The sequence below is a fragment of the Podarcis erhardii genome, assembly GCF_964252035.2.
Source record: "Podarcis erhardii genome assembly, chromosome: Z".
Taxonomy (NCBI): domain Eukaryota; kingdom Metazoa; phylum Chordata; class Lepidosauria; order Squamata; family Lacertidae; genus Podarcis; species Podarcis erhardii.
The window spans coordinates 39,780,277-39,801,296 of NC_138504.1; the positions used below are offsets into that span (position 1 = coordinate 39,780,277).

Genomic DNA, 21,020 nt, shown 5'->3' on the forward strand with positions numbered 1-21,020 from the left:
AGAAGGCCCTCGGTGCTGGATCTCAGTGTCTGGGCTGAATGATGGGGGTGGAGACGCTCCTTCAGGTATACAGGACTGAGGCCATTTAGGGCTTTAAAGATCAGCACCAACACTTTGAATTGTGCTCAGAAACGTACTGGGAGCCAATGCAGATCTCTCTGGACCGGTGTTATGTGGTCCCGGTGGCCACTCCCAGTCACCAGCCTAGCTGCCGCATTCTGGATTAATTGCAGTTTCCGGGTCACCTTCAAAGGTAGCCCCACAAATATGGCACAGGTGTTGCAGGTCACAGTAGCCACTCCCTCACCAGCCATGTCCTCTTGATTCTACAGCAGCTCCTTCACCGTCAAGAAGAAGAAGAGTAAATTTATTATTTATACCCTGCCCATCTGGCTGGGTTTCCCCAGTGACTCTGGGCAGCTCCCAATAGAATATTAAAAACACGGTAAAACATCAAACATGTCTCGTCTCTGGTGGGTGGGAGTTCCACAGACTTGAGCCCACTGAATGCATAGCTTTTGTAGTTACAAGCCATGGACCTGAGCCACTAGGGGCCACCAGCAGAGACTCCCCCAGAGATTTCAGGGATCGGGCAAGGGTCTAAGGGATCAGGTGGTCCTTAAGGTATTCTTGACCCGACTTGTTAAGAGCCTTGCAAATGGATACAACCTGCCCCAGAATGTATGGCTCCACATGCAAGCATGCATTGTTTCAGGCTTCAGAGCAGCACTGCCCACTCAATCACATCCCTCTGCGGAAGTGGCTCTCGTGCAAGTGTCACATAATGTTTGTTCTGGACTTGCGAGAAATCTATATTTTCATGTGACAGCATCTACTCTCTGGAACCTCACGTCTGTTGGAATGCCATGCACACATTCCAGCCAGGGGAGGGGAAGGGGCTGGGAAGGGGAAGTGACCTAGGGAAGAATCCCAAGGGTCAGATTCTGCTCCCAGGCCTGAGGCTCCCCTCCTGTGTATTGTAAGGATACAGGTGGCAGAAGCTGGGAAGCAGCTTAGGAGAGTCCGCCAGAGCAGATGCTTCTGAGTTAGGTTGACTGGTTGATCATCCTATATCTGAGCTTGGATTTGGGGAGGGAGGTGCTTTTTGGGGACAGGGAATCTGAAACCAGCCAGCTGGAGGTATGTAGCGAAAAAGCAGATGCATGAACCTGATCCTTGGGGGGGTGGGGGAGAATGTGGATGTTGATGAACTGTTGTTGAACAAGAGTGTGAAGTCTCCCCGGAGCTCAGCTGCGGTTTTGGTTCTTGTCTTAGAGAATGTATTCTGATTGCTAAAAAGGATGCCTAACCTATGATGGAGTGTTCTAAGCAGCGACTGCACAAATTCAGCCGTGAACAATGTTAACATAAAAAAATATTTTTGGTGGGGGGGAATACAACTCTTTTCTTCTACCCCCATTCCTCAGAAACCTGCAAAAGATTATAAGCATGGGATGGGATGGAGGTGATAGATTTGGGGAATGCAGGGTGGTGCCTTTTAATTTATCACTAATTGGAACATTAGGCATTTACCTGGGAGTTAGGCCAGTTTGAATTCAAAAGTAGACAGTTTTTAGAATCATGGAATTGTAGAGTTGGAAGGGACCCCTGCGGTCATTTAGACCAACCCTGGTAATTCAGGGATCTCAACTAAAGCTGATTTGTGAGGGTTTCCGACTGGCAATTGTTTAACAATAGCAAAAACAAAATCACTTTTTCCACCTGATCAAGGAGGCTGAAATGAAGAGAGCTCGTCAGAAGATTTGTGCATAAAAGCACAGTGACCTCAGCTCAACCAAAATGATGAAAACTAATTCCTACACTCAGAATATGCTCAGAGGCATTCTGGAGTAGCCGGTGTTGGTTCAGAGTAGTCCCAGTGATCACAGCTAAGTTAGGTTCATTAATTTCGGTGGGTCTACTGTGAGTAGAACATGGTAGAATGCAGTCCCATGTCTAATCTGAAGTATGTCCTTTCAAATTCAGCGGGGCTTACTCCCAGGTAAGGGGATAGGATTGCAACCTTGTTTATTCATATTAATGCAAACTAAACATTTAGTGTATGTTCCACCCCTTTTTTTGGTATGATAGAACTGTATGCATTGCATCATTTGGTGTATAAACAAAAGCCATCCTGAGCGGTATGATTCCAAAAACAAGCAACAGGTTACTAGTCCTTATGAGTGCAATAAAACTCTTGAAAGTGCATGGACCGTGGTGAAATTCAAGAGCTTGGTGGGGGATGAAAAGGATTGTGCATGGATCTTCCATTCCTCAGCCCTCTGGTTAGCAAGAGTTGAACAACTCTTGCGAAAACCTTGTAGACTCTCATCTTTTGCATGATCCATGCAGCTTGTCGACACTTAAGCTTCTTTGGGTGTAGAATTTGGAAACCCTTGGAGCAGATTTATCTTCTACTTTTGATGCAGCAGAGAGGGTGGGTAGCACAGGTTACCTACTTGATGCTTTTAGCACTAAACTGCAAGGGAGCTCTGGTTGGGGAAGGGCACCTGCTTTGCATGCAGAAGGTCCCAGGTTCAGTCCCTGCCCTCTCCCGGTATGGCTGGGAAATACACTTGGTGGAAATACACCTGGTGGAACTGATGCCAGTCAGTGCAGACAGCACTGAGCTGGATGAACCAATAGCCTGACACTGTATAAGGCAGCTTCCTATGTTCCTAATAATTTTCACGCTGGACCAGGGAATTTGAAAGCTCTGTTTGGGCTTTAACAGACTGCTGTTGCCTAGGAATACTGTGTTTTCCCAGCTGCAGTTGGAAGCAGTATTTTGAAAGGAAAAGGTATATATGTCGGAAGTTGGGGAGGAAGGCACTTCACTGAGCCAGTATTCCTGAGGTGAACAGTATTATCTCTGCTGGCTCATGTTCCTTTAGTTTGCAGCCCATTTTCTCCAATGCATTCCAGTTCCTCAAGATCAGTCTTTCCCCCAAACTAGATGTTTCTGGGGCTACTGTGTCCATCCACTGGCATTCCCAATGGTCGGTGGTGATGGGAGAGGCAGTCAACACCATCTGGAGGGCACTAGGTTGGGGGTAGCTGATCTAGATCAGCCTCCCGCAACCTAGTACCCTAGTATTGCTGGAAGTCCTAAGAAGTTGTAAACTCCAATATGCACAGCTTGGCACCTTGTCTGTATCTGCATGCATAGGCATGACAGCTGGAGGCTCTGCTCCTTCGCCTCCCAAGCATTTTTACTCCACCTTTCCACAGAACGAGGCTCGCAAAGCAGTGTACGAAGATCAGGGCTGCAATCTAAAAGCCACAACACAAAAGGAAAAGGAATTGGGGAGGGAGGAGGAGGAAAAAAACCAAGGTCAGGTACTGGGTATTAGTTATAGAGTTCAGCAGGTCATGGAGCTTAATCTAAGCAGCAAAATGAATGGGCTGCTTCGTTCTTTCCCCTTCTGGTAGCCTCACTGATGTTAGGAGAGACAGAGAGGGGTTTCACTTGTTCACGTGCTATGACCCTGAATCAGTTGAACCAACAGAAGGGTGTTGCAGATTCAACAGTTTTGCCCCAAGTGACTCCTTAGTTGTGATTCCTGCATTGCAGGGGGTTGGACTTGATGACTTTTGGGTTCCTTTTCAGCTCTGCAGTTCAGGAAGGAGATGAGAGTGTTCTTTTGAGAGGCAATCCTTTCACTTGATCCATGTCTTTAACAGGAAAGTAGTAAGGGAGGTAAAGGTAAATAAAGACATGGGGATAAGGGTTAGGCCAGCGCTTCCCCACCCCCGGCTCCAAGAAATCTCCCCATCTCCTTTCCAGAATGTTGTCACATCCATGTTGTTGTTTTAAGTATGCCAGTTGGGTACAAAATATGGATTTAGAGGGGAAGTGGTGCACTTGGAAAGCTGATAATGTGCAGCTTGAAAAAAATGGGGAGGGGGTTAGAAGTGTTAGGTGTATGCATTTATTAAGCACTTAAATAACAGGTAAAGGGAGGGACAGCATGTACAGGAATTATATCAAGGTAGACTTAAGTTTCCATACTTAAAAAGCTCAAACCGTATTAAAGCACCTTCTTCTTTCTTGCCGGAACCACCTCTTCTTCACCTTCAGGCAGGTGATGCTCCATTGCTTCCTTGTAAACACCCTTAAGGTGCTCCTTTTCTTTGGCGCCTGTTAGTTCCTGAACTAAGGCAGGTTCATCAGTGAGCCATCACTGTATTGGCCCTACTTGGTGCTTGCTCCCAGATCTTGGAACTCCCTCCCTCCCTCGGGAAGCTAGACTGGCTCCCTCCTTGTCCTGCTGGTGGGTAAAGACTTGTTTAACTCCAACAGGCTTTGTGGAACTGACTGTTTTTAAGGAAACAGCTTTTAATACTGCTGTGCTGTTTTTTACTACAATTGTACCTTGGAAGTCAAACTGAATCCGTTCCGGAAGTCCATTTGACTTCCAAAACGTTCGAAAACCAAATTGTGGCTTCTGGTTGGCTGCAGGAAGCTCCTGCAGCCAATCAGAAGCCATGGAAGCCCTGTCAAACGTTTGGGTTCCAAAAGAACGTTCACACACCGGAACACTCATTGTGGGTTTGTGGCATTTGGGAGCGAAAACGTACAAGTTCCAGGGCAATTGACAACCAAGGTACAACTGTATCTGCATGTTAATGGATTTGTTTTCCTAGTGTTTTGATTCTGTTATAGTTTAATTACTTTTTAACTCTTACCTTTTTATATATTTTTAGCTTTCTGTATTTTATCCATATTGTTTTAATTTTTGCGTTATGTTTTGTTTGTTTTTTGTTTATGTTGTAAAATTAATAAAAATTATTAAAAAAAAAAATAATTTTTGTAAGGCATCTTGAATCCTAATCAGGGGAAAGAGCAGGCTATAAATAATGTTAATAATAATGTTGAGAGATAAGAGTTACCTGCTCCTGTGGAGGAATGATAATAGGAATAAAACTATATTTCTTATACCGCACCCATGTGAATGGGTTACCCCAGCCGCTCTGGGGGGGGTTTCCAACAAAATATAAAGGGACAAAACAAAACATCAAAAGCTTCCTGAAACAGGGTTGACTTCAGATGTCTACAAAAAGTCATATAATTGTTTAACTCTTTGACATCTGACGAAAGGGCGTTCCACAGGGAGAGCTCAACTACCAAGAAGGCCCTCTGCCAGGTTCCCTATAACTTCACTTATTGCAATGAAGGAACCACCATGGATACATGGGTGGGGAATTTGCGCAGTTGGAAAATCTGCTTTTAAAAACAAAAAAACCAGATCACTAATATACAATTCAATCAATCAAAATCATAGGAGATTTCTTGACTGGAATTCCCTCACCGATCTGGGGAATGGCAGTGTGCTGTAAAAAGTTGCCTGACAAGTCGGTGGAGAAAGTAGTTAGATGAGCAAAAAGCTCTGTTGATTCACTGATGCGTGATATTCCAACCCACCCTTTCCCCCAGGCCCTATACAAGTTCCATAGCTGCAGAAGCGGATGCAAGTGAAAAAATTCTTGTCAAATGCAAATGCTATGCCCTGAATTGCTGTGACCTACCCTAATATTTGGCGCACCGAAGAGGCCTGCAGATTTTTGTGGCATTCTTAGTGATAGGTTGGAGGATATCAGGTAGCATTCCCTGAGTGGGGGCCATGCTTTAGAATTACAGTGGTACCTCAGGTTGCATACGCTTCAGGTTACATACGCTTCAGGTTACAGACTCCGCCAACCCAGAAATAGTGCTTCGGGTTAAGAACTTTGCTTCAGGATGAGAACAGAAATCGTGCTCCGGAGGCATGGCAGCAGCAGGAGGCCCCATTAGCTAAAGTGGTGCTTCAGGTTAAGAACAGTTCCGGACCTCTGGAACGAATTAAGTACTTAACCTGAGGTACCACTGTATATCAGTGCTTCTTTCAGGATAAAAAATGAGGTGCTGGTACACATGATAAAAATGCTGTTATTTCCAGTACAAAATGGCTGCCATAGGCAGCAAAAACGTGTGACAGTAGTATGTACCAGCAAGTATGCACCAGCACAAAAACAGCACCATTTCAAATACCCAGAAGAGAGAATGGCTGCATGGTGAGACCTTTTATCCGAGAAGCTCAAGGTTGATGTACACACTACTTCCCCTCTCCATTTTATCCTTGCAGCAACCATGTGAGGTTGGTTGGGATCAGAGACAGAAACTGATCCAAGGTCACCCAATGGGCTCTGTGGCTGAGAGGGAATTTGAACCCTGCTCTCCCAGGTCCTAGTCCCACACTCTGACCACAGCACCACACAGGCTGGAGCTGGAATGTAACCTGGAAGTACTTTATAGGATGCCTGGGTCAATGGGAGCCAATGAAAAGAAGAGTCAGAGCTCTCTGTGACCCTGCCAAAATCAATGACTGTTTTCAGTGGTCTTCCTCTTCCAGTCAAAATCTTCTTTAGACATGGAGTCTTCCATTTGCTAGAGAACGGTTTGCTATGCTAAAAGCTATTGGTATTTTGTAGACAGGACCTCCTGCTTTGTGTATGTGTGCGTGTTAATTATTTAAATGGCATGTCCTTAAAAACCATTAACAAGTCCCCAAAGATAGATACAGGAGCTTCTTCTCAAGCTATAGCAGGAAATGAAATGATTTGTGGCTTCTGTTAATTATCTCAAATTGTTAGTAAGAAGGGCGGCTCCCTTGAAGCTTTTAATTTATCTGTTGAACTTGGAGGGGCTAACAAACGTTTTGTGCAGTGGTGGCAGAGGAGGAAATCTGTGTCTGTTGTACAATTTTCAGCGTACAGATTGTAACTTAACCTGTGTGTATCTGTGGTGAGGGAAGTGAGATGGTTTTGACAAGGGCTGGTGCAGCTGGGGTTTAAATAGCTTATATATGTGTGTTTACCTTGCACATTTATGAACATTGATTCTATATTTGAAACCTTTGAATTCTTATAACAGGGGGAATAGGGATCCCCTTACAGCTCTCATTACCTTTAATAAACTGCAGCTCCCAGCATGCTTTGGGGGAGCCATGCATGTTTAATGCGGTATAATAGTGCTTTAAATGTGTGTTGTGACAGTGGCTGTATTGGTAGCTGTTTGTAGTATGGCCTTGTGAATGTGGCCTCAATCTGTGGGGTGATAAAGAGCTACTTAGACTTGGCGGCTGTTACTCATTTCTTAATTGCTCCTCCTCTCACCTTCTTAGGCTTCTGTTTGCCTTGTGATGAGGCTGCTCTAAGTGTCTTATTGCAAGCTATCCTGCTCAATGCCCTTCAAGTAATTAAGTAACACTCCATTTAAAGAGGGAGGAAGGAACCGGGAGTTTAAGGACACAATTATTTCTCTTGGTGCAAACCTTCTGAGTTTAATTTCTCTGACACGTGTCCTGAGGCTGAAACTTCAGCCCTTGGGGCCAAATGTGACCTTCCAGACCTCTCTACCTGGTCCTAGGAAATGCCACAACAGAATTCAAAGTTTGTGACTCCTCTGCAAGTCCTGGGATATTCTAGACCTGGATCTTCATGTTTCATAGGGCTTACGGCTGCTACTTATGTTAAATATGTGATAAACGAACAATGCTTGAATGGGATTGGATTAATTATATAGACAGCCTATATGTCATCCTCAGCAACACCCCTGTCTCAAGGCCACACCTCTCACTGGCACCAGCTGACTCCATATCTTCCTTTGGAATGTGTCCTTTAAACTTTGATTGTGCTCCTTTCATCTCTGGCTTGTAGATAGAGGTGTGTGTGTGTGTGTGTGTGTGTGTGTGTGTGTGTGTAAAATCTAGATGGCTGTACAAATGTAAAGTCTGCATTCATTGTTTTTGCCCACATTTGTATCTGGCCCTGTGTACAACCAGCATGTGGCCCCCAGAAGATTGCTCAGGTGGGAATGGGGCAGGATTTTCCCCCTAAAGATATTTTAAAAGTACTTTCTGAACACCTTCAGGTTATCTTGAATCTGCTGACAGCTTCCTTTTTCTGTGTGGATGGCACAATTTTGGAATAATAATAATAATAATAATAATAATGGTAGTAGAAGTTGTTGTTGTTTCATTACATTCCACTTTTCTCCCAAGTTGAGATTCAAGGTGGCTTCCAACATTTTAAAACATCATTATAAAATAAAAAGTAATAAAAACAAACTGGTTTAAAAACTATAGTCAAAATGCATCTAAGCACATTGAGAACCAGCAACCACTATCTAGTAGCCCAGTGGCCAGCATTGCCTGCACCTTAGTTTTCAAAGGCCTGTCTGAATGGGAAGGTCTTCTCCTGCCAGTGGAAGGATTCCAAAGAGGGAGCCTGTATAATGTGTCATGGGAGGGAATCCCACAATGTGGAAGCAGCCATCTGTCACCAACATCTGTGCTTCTGATGCTGATGGGACCAAGAGAAGGTGTTCACCCATGGAGCCTAGCACCCAGGCAAGTGCCTTGGCACACACAGTCTGAACATCTGAAATGGAAGGACGTAGTAATATATGAATACATTTTTGGAACCCTGGACTTTGCTATTTCTCCTCCTGTATCCTTCACATGCAAATACACAAGTGAAAATAATTTCCCATCTCTAATAATAATAATAATAATAATAATAATAATAATAATATCTTTAGTTATGAGCTCCTAAGAACTGGATCAGGCCAGTGGCCCATTTGGTTCAGCCTCATGTTCTCACAGTTGCCAACTGGATGCCCCAATGAGAAGCCTACAGGCAGGACCTGAGTATACCAACTTTTTCCCCACTTGGGATTCCTAGCACCTGGTATTCAGAAGCATGCTCCCTTTGGCGGTGGAGGCAGAATATTGCCATCATGGCTAGTACCCTTTTATAGCTCGATTCTCCATGTTTCTGCTTAACCCTCCTTTCAAACCACCCAGGTTGGTGGCCAGCACTTCATCTTATGGAATTAAATACCATAGTTTAGCTGTGGAATGTGTGAAGAAATTCTTTCCTCCTAAATCTTCTAACACTCAGCATGCTTTATCTCTGTTGGAGTGGTTCTACATTGGCAAATGCCCCAGACACCTCCTTTACTCTGGATTATTCCAGTTTTGGATTTGGCGGCTACTGCTTTTACAGAACGGACTTCACCCCTTTTATCCAAGGAGGTGTTTGATCACAAGCTTTATCTTCATAGAAATGTACTTGTGTTGTGGACATCCTCTCTTGGGTACATCTTGCAGCAAATATTTTCCCTTCAAAGTGGCTTTAAGGGAGGAAATTGTGGGGAGGTAAATGAACTTTCTCTTTTACTGGGTTTTTTCCCCCCTTCTTCTTCTTACTTTTACTTCCTTGCAACCAGCTTGGGAATTTTCTTCTTTTAACTTCAAATGTTGTAAACCAGGGTTTCCCAAACTTGGGTTTCCAGCTGATTTTGGACTACAGTTCCCATCATACCTCACCACTGGTCCTGCTAGGTGGGGATGATGGGAGTTGTAGTCCAACAACAACAAAATTCAAAGGAGTGCAGTTTCTTTCAGGAAGTGTGAAATAGGTGAGTTCACATGGAAATAAAAGGCACGGACCAGATTTCTCTTGCATTCCAACTCTCGTTGGCAGCAGCTCCCCAGGGTTTCAGGCAGGCGACGTTCCCAGCTCTACTTGGAGATGCCAGGGATTGAAACCTTTGAATCTTCTGCATGCAAAGCTGTTGCTGTTGCTGTTGCTCTGACCTACGTTCATTCCCCTGGAACCAAGGGAAATAAATAATCAATTGGGCGCTCAGTATTAAACAAGGAACAATCAAAACAGGAACCTTCAACTTAGGCTTATTGAAGTGTGTGTGTGTGTGTGTGTGTGTGCGCGCGCGCGTGTGTGCACACGCTCTCGCACATGTGCGTGCACATGTGCAAAGAGAGAGACTGAGGCTTTAAAAGCCCCTCTCCGAAGGTAGTGCAAACAGGATCTTAAGAACATATGCCAGTAATTAGATTAGGCTTTCAGCCCAAACCCTCACATTGATCATGCTGATAACAACATTACTTTTGTAAGAGGATTTTTAAAAATATTTTTTTAAAAAAAAGAAAATGCAAACCTAGAAGCTAAAAATAGCAAAGTTGTCTAGACATGTCGTTACTTTGTAGGGATTATATAAGTCACACCATACCACTTCTGATCATTTTCTTGTGTCCCTTAATGTTATCATCTGTGTTGCTAACAAAAAGCAGAGTTGATTAGGCTGGAAGAAATAAGTATTTGCTCTTAAATACTTAGTTCTGTCTCCTTAGATTTAAGGTTAGTATAGTAGACAGACTTTGTCAAACAGGAGGAAATTCATCATCAAAAAAAGAAGATAGAGCTCTGAATAAAGTAAGCATACTGTAATTCTCATGGTTGCCAGTAGGCTTGACGAACGAACAGGTGCACGAGCAAACCAAGTGAGTGGTACACGGCCCACACGAGCTGTTAAGGAAGGAATGGCATTTAGTGGATGGGGCTGACTCACAGATCTCCCTTAAGAGGAATGAGTCTATAGTGAATAGACTGTTATTCTTTTTATGAGGGGTGGGCGGAACCTGAGTTCAGATCCCTACTCTGCCACGAAGCCTTTTTGGTGGCACCAACAGAATCACTTCTTTGGTTCTCACAGAAAGCCCTAAACGGTCAGAAGCCTCTACCTGCCTGTAGTAGCTGCTGATTCTGACACGGGATGGTTAGCTAGAGAGTTCCACTGCAACTCCTTGAGGATTGCTACCTCGCTTCCCTTCTAGTGGAGCTGGGGTTCTTGCTGCAGCGCCAGTGGCTTATAGAGATTATGCTGCGAATTCTTCTTTCTTTCCTGCTATTGCAAAGAAGGAGAAGAGTTTCTTTGAAAAGGAAGGTGGGCATATGAATTGTCTTAAGTGAGAAATCATCCGAATGAATAAATAAAAGCATGCAAGACGAACTGGCAGGCATCAGCCGGTGTTCAGAGAGAGAGGCTCAAATGGGATGCTGCAGTTGACAACAGTCCCTGTCACCATCTTAAGTGATAGCTGCTACTGTTGAATGAAGGCTTCTGACAACTAAGCATGTGTTTCAGATACAGCTCAAGCTGGGCAGTCCATGCCTATCAGACAACAGTAGCAAAGCCACTTCAGTTTCTCCGTCCTGTGAAGAAGCTGGTGCTGGAATCTTTATATAGGGGTCAGAGAAGAACACATGACATTCTCCGGCCTATCACTGACCAGACTCTTCATGCTGGATTTGCACCATATCTTGTCAACGTGTTATATTTATGAACTCTCCGTGCCCCAGCACCAAATCTTCAAATGGTTGTCTAAATTGAAGGGTGGATTAACCGACTGCCTAGCAGGCAGTATTTCTGCCTGCACACCATGTGACCAATTTCCCTTCGTTTTTCAAACCCACAGGCCTATGAGGGAGGACAAAGGCTTTTGTGTTTCTCCCATTAACCTCCAAAACACCTCAAGAAGTAGTGGCCAAAGGTAGTTTTACCTTGATTAATATTTTACGTGAGGTTCTCTTTAATCAGTTGACTCGCTGGTGACAGTATTTTTAGGACACTCTCTCTCTCTCTCTCTCTCTCTCTCTCTCTCACACACACACACACACACACACACACACACACACACCCTTTGCTTTTGATCCTTCTCTCCATTGGAGGAGAGAGACTTAATGAGGTAATAAAAGCCTCTGGCCAGCGTTAATTAGGTGTAAAAGGTGAGCTGTGCCCCTTCACCTATCCTCTTTTTCTCTTCCTTCACCAACCCTTGGCTATTGATATTTTTTCCAGGTTGCACAGACGGCAGATGGCTTGGATGCTGACCTCTGGAAAGATGGCCTGTTTAAATCCAAGGTCACACGATATTTGTGCTTCACACGGACCTTTTCTAAAGAGAATGTGAGTGGCTTGCTTCTCAGGCTTGGGTGTTTGTTTCCTGGGCTGGTCAGGGGAAAAGAAAGGTAGTAGGAAACAGAACAAACCAAATTTCTATCAAGCTTTCTTTCCTGGTTGCCTGTTGAAGGTTTTTAACTCGCCACAGGTGAGCAGGTAAATGTACTGTTCACATGCTGCATTAATGTTTTGATATCCCATTGAAGGAGAAAGTGTCACATAATCTATGGATATTGTTCAAGTGATTTGTTGCTACTTTAAGACTACTACCACCCACTCCATTTTGAGTTAAGTTGTAGCCTGTTTGGCATCAGTACTGATTTTCACACCGATATTCACACATGCTTTGATCTCAGTTGTCCTGATGATGGAATAAAGGCTCACACGTTTTGCTGCTTAAGAGAGTTTTGTGATTAAGTCGCCTAAGTGTTTCCTTGTCTTTTCTTTAAAAAAAAAAAACAATTTGGAAATGTGGCTTTTGCAAGTCACCCTTTTAAAAAGAAGTTTCAGCAAGGGGTATGCAGATATCTTTGCATGGGATACTGTTGGAATGGGAGGATTCTAAATACTGACCCACATATGCAGCTTGGGAAATGCTGGCTCAAGGGCAGTCAAGTATGCGGCCATTCAGATGTTCCTGAGCTACAGTTCCCATCATACCTGACTAATTGGCCATGCTGTCTGGAACCTACGGGAATTGCAATCTAGCAACATCTGAAGGAGGGACGCGGGTGGCGCTGTGGGTTAAACCACAGAGCCTAGGACTTGCCGATCAGAAGGTCGGTGGTTCGAATCCCCGTGACGGGGTGAGCTCCCATTGCTCGGTCCCAGCTCCTGCCAACCTAGCAGTTCGAAAGCACGCCAGTGCAAGTAGATAAATAGGTACCGCTCTGGCGGGAAGGTAAACGGTGTTTCTGTGCACTGCTCTGGTTTGCCAGAAGTGGCTTAGTCATGCTGGCCACATGACCTGGAAGCTGTACGCCGGCTCCCTTGGCCAATAAAGCGAGATGAGCGCCGCAACCCCACAGTTGTCTGCGACTGGACCTAATGATCAGGGGTCCCTTTACTTTACTTTAACATCTGGAGGGCACCAAATGGGCAACCCCTGTGCTACTTGAAAAGGCTAAAAAGCGGGGTGGAACCTGCAACAGACAGTTGCAGTGTGAAGTGCTTCCTGTTCAGGAACTGCATTCTATTCCCCCTTCCTCCAGTTTCCCATTCCTGCTCATTTCAACAGCATTCCATGGCCATTGACCACACCTAGTCTTAACTGGGCTGGGCTTGCCTCCCGCTCCCTGCTTTGTTCCCCTCCTCGCAAATATTTTTTTGTACTTTTACAGACAATAGAATTTTCCCCTCAAGCCTGCAGGTTCCTCCCACTTTCTGTGTATATTGCACCTTTTCGCATACATTAAGAAAGGCACTCACAGCCCGAACATCAGAGGATCTGTTGGTTTGTTCGTGAGGTTTTTCTTTCTCCAGTGCTTGATTAATCAGGGAAGACGTCAGTTTGGATTCCATGTACTATTCCTTGTTCCAGCTGGCTTGCAGATGCTGCTCTTCTTTCTTTCCCCCCCAGGAACTTTTCTTGTTTTTGGACCTTGCAACGAAATACATGTAGAGCTAATTAGCCAGATTCATTACATATGTCTTTGCTCTCCAGATAAGAGCTGTTTGCTGGATACGTTTAAACACCCTGGGTTGTGTCCAATACTAGTCCTTCTCTGAGTAGACCCATTGATATGAATGAATATAAGGTAGCTGTTTCCGATTAACTTTTGTAGGTCTACTCAATGAGTAGGACTAGCATCAACTATAACCCTCTCACTCTCCCCCAAAGTTCATTTGATTAAAGTAGGGTTCTTTCAATGTCACAATGGTCGTGTACACAGAACGAATTTAAATCACATGACTTCACCCCCCCCCAAAAAAATTGAATATTGGAAGTTATAGTTTAAGGGTGCTGGGAGTTGTAGCACTATGGGTAGTAAATTACAGTTCCCAGCATTCTTAGGGGGAAGTCATGTGGTTTAAATGCGTGGTGTGTATGCAACCAGATTAGTTCCCCATTTAAATTTTGAAGGCAGCCTTTTTGCCCCTTTCCCTGTCCCTAAATGCAACCCCCACTGAATCCCAAAGTACTTGGGTAGCTTTCCACACCCCACAAGCACAGCAACACATAATTGATTAAAATTGATTTTTAAAAAAACTAAATTTCCCCCCACAACTGGGCAGCAGGTTGAGTGGAGTTGGACTAGGTGAAGAATAGAATCATAGTGAATGAATTTCTAGATCAAATAGACAGGTGGCCTCTGCTTAAAAACATCCAAGGAAGGAGAGTTCACCACCTGTCATGGGAGTCCCTTCCACTGTCACAAACAGCTCTTAATGTCAGAAGGTTCTGACAGCTGTTAGGACACCTATATCCCCCTCCCAGAGCTACAATTTCCAGAGTTCCCTGGAAAGAGAGATTAATTGTTAAACCGTTCTGAGAATTGTAGCTTTGTAAGGGGTCTCCTAACAACTCTCAGCATACTTAACAAACTACAGCTCCCAAAATTATTTGGGGGGAAATCATGACATAAGCACAACTTAGTTGGATGCAAACCTATTTGTCAAATTCAGCGTCCTGGGAATGGCACTTTTAATAATAGTACTGTAATAATAAAGGAGGAATTAAGTTTCTAGTCCTTTTGATTGTGACAAGTTCTTGCTCCATTCGCGCACTGCGTATGTGGGGCAGGTGCATAACTGCACGCTCAGTTCCAAGAATTGTCATTTTGTTTGGGTTTCATAGCCTCTTGGCCATCACTTTCCTTCTGTCTCCCAACAGAGCCACCTGGGCAATGTCTTGGTCGATATGAAGCTCATAGATATCAAGGACACTTTGCCTGTCGGCTTCATTCCTATCCAAGAGACCATGGACACACGTGAGTTGAGACTGTTGGTCTTTGCGGTGACCAGATCCTGTGCATACCCTCTTAGAGAAGGTGCTTCGTAGTGGTGACCACCTGCTGTGGGAATTCTATCCATCTTTTGTGCTTCATCCCAGATTTGCTCCCACACTATAATTTGTGTGGTTTGGATTTAGAGGCTGTGCACCGCAGTCAAGTGGGGAGGGGGGGGTCGGTGGGCTACCAGATCCCTTTGATGATGCAGTCCAGGTTCTAGGTTTCTCTCTGCAGAAAGAAAAGAACAAGAAAGAATTGTACATGGGCTCAGGGGTTGGCCGAGGTATAAAGATGCCAACATAACGAAGTAGACCTGATGATGATTTATGGACCATTTACTATCTGAAGATCTTGAAGCAAGTTACAGTAGGTAAAAATACATGAATCGTAGAATTACCAAGTTGGAAGGGACCCTAAGAGTCATTTAGTTCAACCCCCTGTAATGCAAGAATACAAGGGGTTGGACTACATGACCCTTGGGTTACCTTCCACCTCCATGATTTTATGATTTGGATATTTTTATGTATTCTGAACCATTTTGAGTTTTTCACATACTGAGCGATCTATAAATCATCATCAGGGCTACTACATGAGGTTGCTATCTTTACCTATCAGGTAACCCCTGAGTCCATGTACATGAATATGCATGTAGAAGAAACATAATACGTCAAATGATTTACACAAAAAGCAAATACTTAAAACAGCATCAATATCCACTATTGGTATAAAAATCAGGGAGTACCATAAGGCGTGGGGAGAGGGCGTGGGGGTGTTCAGAGGAGGGCTACACTTAAAGAAGGCCTGGGTTTTGTAGAGAGGTTTGGAGTAAGAGAAGAGGGAAACTACCCCTGAACTCTCACGCTGTGGCGTTTTGCAGAAGAAACTGCTTTCCGGAAGAAGAGACTCTGCATCAAGTTCATTCCACGGGATTCTACGGAGGCCGCAATTTGCGATATTCGGATCCTGGGCCGGGGCAAACAAGCCCCTCCACAGTATACGTTCATTGGGTAAGGGTCCCATCTCCTCCTCACCCTTTAAGTCAGGAATTTTGGAACTAAGGTTTTTCCAGATAGGAGTCCAGCATTCCCTACCAAAGGGACCCCACGCTGTTTGTTTGCCAAGACCTCCCAAGTGCTAGCATATTTGTTACCTTGACCATTGACTTGAGCTGTGTGGCTGATTGTCTTCTCTTGTCTGCTGCAAAGGGAACTGAACAACATGGGCATATGGTACCGCATGGGCAAGGTCCCCAGGAACCATGAATCGTCTCAGCCCACAACACCTTCTCCACAAGCTCCAGCTACAACGCCAGCTGCTAACCTTCCCAGGTGAGGCTCTTCTCAAATTCTCCAATGCCAGTGGGATTTTTATACAGTTTTATACACTACTTGACAGTATAAAATAAAAATGATGATGATGATGATGATGTAGTTTACTAAACCATAAAACAATGAAATTGTCAATAAGAATTAATAATTTAAAATGTTCTAAAAGTTAAAATAACAATAGACTAAAATAGATTAAAACTTGCATCAGCTTTCTAAACATGTTAGCAGGTTTGTCTAAACAAGAATGCTTTTAGCAGGTGGTGAAAAGAGTACAGAGAAGGTGCCTGCCGAATGTCAGTAGGCAAGGAGTTCCCAAGTGTGGGTGCTGCCAGACTAAATACATTCATACCTCATGTTACGTCTGCTTCATGTTACGTTCTTTCAGGTTACGTCCCGCGGCGACCCGGAAGTACCGGAAAGGGTTACTTCCGGGTTTCGCCTCATGCACAGAAGTGCAAAATGACATCATGCGCAAAAGCTGCGAATCGCAAAGCGCACGTGCGCAGACACGCCACTGCAGGTTATGCTCTTTTCATGTTGCGAACGGGCCTCCGGAACGGATCTCGTTCGCAACCAGAGGTACCACTGTAATCAAGTTCTTACAAATGCAGAAGTATTATGGGATACCTGTTAACTGTGAGCATAAGGACATCAAACACGCCTGCTGGATCAGTCTGGCCTGATGCCTGTGGGAAGCATGAAAGCTGGGAATTATTACATAAAATATAGTCATTATTGCTACTATATATTTATTCATATCCCACCTATTTCCATGACAGGGACTCAAGACAGCTTACGGATAAAATAAGAACAGCTAAATTAATTGGGGGAACATCTAAAAACAATTAAACTGTAATAGAATAAAAAGAATTATACAGTGGTGCCCCGCAAGACAAATGCCTCGCAAGATGGAAAACCCGCTAGACGAAAGGGTTTTCCGTTTTGGAGGCGCTTCGCAAAACGAATTTCCCTATGGGCTTGCTTCGCAAGACGAAAATGTCTTGCGAGTTCCTGCGGTCCCCCCCCCTTTTTCTAAGCTGCTAAGCCGCTAAAAGCCGCTAAGCCGTCAATGGGCTTGCTTCTCAAGACGAAAAAACCGCTAGACGAAGAGACTCGCGGAATGGATTAATTTCGTCTTGCGAGGCACCACTGTATATATATATATATATGCTAGCACTAGTCACCATATCCCAACTTAGAGTACTTCAGCAAGCAATATAAAGGGTTCCTAGCAACTAGTATTCAGAGACATACTGCCTCTGACATTGTGACTAGTACAGGGGTCGGCAACCTAAGGCCCATACGCCGCAAGTGGCCCCCCATGGGGGGGCCATGGACCCCCACTGACTGCTTGGGGACTCCTGTCGAGTCCCATGCACCGCGCTAAACCAGCATGGAGCAGAATGGGGACCGCCTTCTGCGATGCTGGCCGGCTTCCCATTGGCTGCAGGAAGCTCCTGCAGCCAATGGGAAGCTGCGCACGCCTCCTCCATGCCAGAAGGATTGCTGGAAATAGCATTTGCGCATGTGCATGCACGCACACACACACGCACACACACACACATACTCCGGCCCACCGGGACCATGAACCAGCCCAAGCCACAAAGACCCCTGGATTAGTAGCTATTGATAGCCTATTCCTCTAATAAATTTTCTGATCCTCCTTTAAAGCTATCCAAGTGAGTGGTCATCACTTCCTTGGAGCTCCCTATGGGAGCACATTCCAAAGCGTAGCTATGCTGGGCAAGGAAGTACTTTAAGAGCATAAAGAGAGCCTGCTGGATCAGGCCAATGACCCATCTGGTCCAGCATTCTGTTTTCACAGCAGCCAGCTAGATGGTTTTCAGCAACTGATACTTGAAAGGTGTGGAGGCAGAGCATAGCCATCTTGGCAAGTAGCCATCATTATCTTTCCCCATTTGTCTAATCCTCTTTTAAAGCCATCTAAGTTGGTGGCCATTACTGCCTCCGGCAAGAGAACGTTCCTCAGTTTAGCTATGTACTGCATAAAGAAGTACTTCCTTTTATCTGCCCTCTGTATTCCAACATTCAGCTGCCTTTGGATGTCCACAAGTTCTAGTGTTATAAGAGGAGAAAAACTTTCTCCATGCCATGCATCGTTTTATACTTCTAACATACCACCTCTATGTTTTCTCTAAACTAAAAAATTCTAAAACATTGCACCTTTCCTCATAGGGGGAAGATAATGTGTTGTGTGCATGCTTTTTCTAAACAAAATTAAATCACACACTGGTGCAGAGAATCATGGGAGTGAACTTAGAACTAGGAGGGGAAATTATTAACTTGAAAGAACCAAAAATGGGCAGATTTGCCAATCTGTACCCAGACTTACCCTTGGCGTGCTTGGGATTCATTCCTGCAGTGCCTCTCTTGCTATCCTTGAAACGGTCTCCAAACAATCTGTCAGCTTCAAGCAAAGATGTCATTCCTTTCTCTGTGTGTTTGTGCGTTCCTCCCCCCACCACCCCCCAGTGGCAGATATAATTGTACTTAACATCCACGCAGCAACAACAAAAAAGTTATCAGCTTGCGACAGACACTTTGGGAAATGGAACACACTCCAATTGCGAAAAGATGTGTCGGCTGCGTTTCACGTCCCACTTGCCCAAGACTGGGGATTTTGGTTTCAACTTCTGCATGTTAATGTTGAATTTCGCCTCTCCTCCCTTCCCAGCTCTGATCCTTGAGTGCCAAATAGCTTTTGATCCTGTGGGTGTGTGAAACATGCCCATGTGATTGCTAGACATAATGTCAGAAAGATGTGTCGGGGTGGTGAGTCAGAGGTCAGGGACACAAGTACGTAAGAAGAACCCTGCTGGAACTTTGTTGGATTGGTGTCCCATAAATGTGTATAACAATAGCACCAATGGTCAATGGACCCTCCAGGTTCATGGGCAGTCTACCTCCAAATGCCAGTTACTTGGCTTGGGGTAGGGAGGCACATAAGATTGCGAATATTATGAATATAGGATGGTAAAGGTAAAGGGACCCCTGACCATTAGGTCCAGTCGTGGCCGATTCTGGGGTTGTTGCGCTCATCTTGCTTTACTGGCCGACTAAGCCGCTTCTGGCGAACCACAGCAGGGCACGGAAACACCATTTACCTTCCCGCCGGAGCAGTACCTATTTATCTACTTGCACTTTGACGTGCTTTCAAACTGCTAGGTTGGCAGGAGCAGGAACCAAGCAATGGGAGCTCACCCCGTCGCGGGGATTCGAACCGCCAACCTTCTGATTGGCAAGTCCTAGGCTCTGTGGTTTAACCCACAGCACCACCCGCATCCCATATAGGATGGTACGTTATATCAATCCAGGCATTGCTCCATCTGGCCCAGTATTATCTACACTTACTGGCAGTGGTTTTTCAGGGTTTTGGGCAGGAGCTTTCCCCAGCCATCTCTGGAGACAATAGGGATTGAGCTCAGGACCTTCTACAAGCAAAGCAGGTGTTCTACCACTGAGCTGTGGTCATTCTCTCAAGTTCTTAATATGCTTATCAAACCCAGAATCTATGGAATGCAAGTATGGCTCATAAGCAGCAGTCAAAGTAGATAATGCTTAATTGGATGGATGAGTTTCAAGCCTGGTCGAGGATATCTTCCCATGTCTCTGCTTTCAGTCAAAAGGTCTTAGATTAAACCCAAGGTATTTCCAGTTAAAAGGGTAATGTAACAGGCAATGGGGAAAGGGGGCTTTCTCTTTGCTCATTACCTTGGAATGCCACTGCCGGCCAAGAGAATGGAATACTGGGCAGAGGGGCAAGCAGCCAGACCTGTTAGCAGGGTTGGCTCCCTAGAACATCAGAAATACCTGCTGGATCATGTCAGTGGCCCATCTGGTCCAGCCTCCTTTTCTCATCGTGGCCAGCTGGATATCCCAAATAGAAAGGATCTGAGCACAGTGTAGGATCCCCATAAGTTGGATCTGAGCACAGTAGCACTCTTCTTCTTGCAATTCCCATCAAGTGGTATTTGGAAGCTTTATGCCTCCAGCTGTGGAGAGAGAACAGAGCCCAGAGACGGTTTCCAGAATATTGTTTAACAGAACCCACACGATTTGCATCTTGCTTGGATGTCAAAGCACCTGGAGTGGTTCCAACTCAGTGGGTTTCGTCTGCAGACGAGGGTGAACTGGGGGGGGGGGCGGCGGTGTCGTGTCTGAGGGAGAAGCAGGGGAACTTAAGAGCAGCATGAGCTTATATTTTAATGGGCTTCGATGAGAGTTTTAAACATTTACAAACGCTTTTAACAGTTGGCCCTCCCTGCAGAGCCCTGCCTGGACGAGAAACTTAAAATACGTTGATATTGGCTTCAGTTTTGCAAAAGAAGGCATAAGCGTCTAACTCTGGTGGTCTGGCATTAGTGGCTCTTTTTCTTTCCAGTGTATTTTAAAAGCTTGACTTGACATTTGCCTGTGATTTGCCTTCCAAGGGGGCCTTCAAAAGCAATCATCCACACCTCATACAAGGATATAAGGAAACTGCCTTATATTGAGTGAGACCATTATTTTGCATTGCCATTTTGTGTTTTTATGTTGTGAACTGCCCTGTGATCTTCGGATTAAGGAAAGTATATGAATTTAAATAAATAAATGTGTTGACTGGCTGCAGGTCTCCAGGGTTTCAGCCCCAGCCCCACCTGAAGCTGCCAGGGATTGAACCTGGAGTGTTAGAGACGTTCAGTCATAATCCCAGCATCTGGATGATCACAGGTTCTCCATCCCTCCTTTAGATGATGTACATTCATTGTTAGATTTATTAATTTCTAAGCTACCCTTCAGTATTGCTGCTCACATCGCAACTAAGGTGTTGGTAAAATGATTTTGAAACTGAATTAAACATGGTTGTTGTGGGTTTCTTTAAAATGTCAGGGCAGGGGAAAGCATAAAATTACAGCAGCCAAATGTAATATTTGT

At 44.7% G+C, this 21,020-nt stretch overlaps 1 protein-coding gene across 5 annotated transcripts in view; it reads left to right on the forward strand.

Moving 5' to 3' along the window:
* MVB12B (multivesicular body subunit 12B) overlaps window positions 1-21,020 on the forward strand; it is a 97,418-nt gene that overhangs the window by 15,603 nt on the left and 60,795 nt on the right. For all 5 annotated transcript variants that reach the window (XM_081847754.1, XM_081847756.1, XM_081847753.1 and 2 more), the window contains exons 3-6: window positions 11,705-11,812; window positions 14,640-14,736; window positions 15,635-15,764; window positions 15,963-16,085. In XM_081847754.1, coding sequence (XP_081703880.1) covers window positions 11,705-11,812; window positions 14,640-14,736; window positions 15,635-15,764; window positions 15,963-16,085 — 458 coding nt within the window. The remainder of the gene's footprint in view (window positions 1-11,704; window positions 11,813-14,639; window positions 14,737-15,634; window positions 15,765-15,962; window positions 16,086-21,020) is intronic.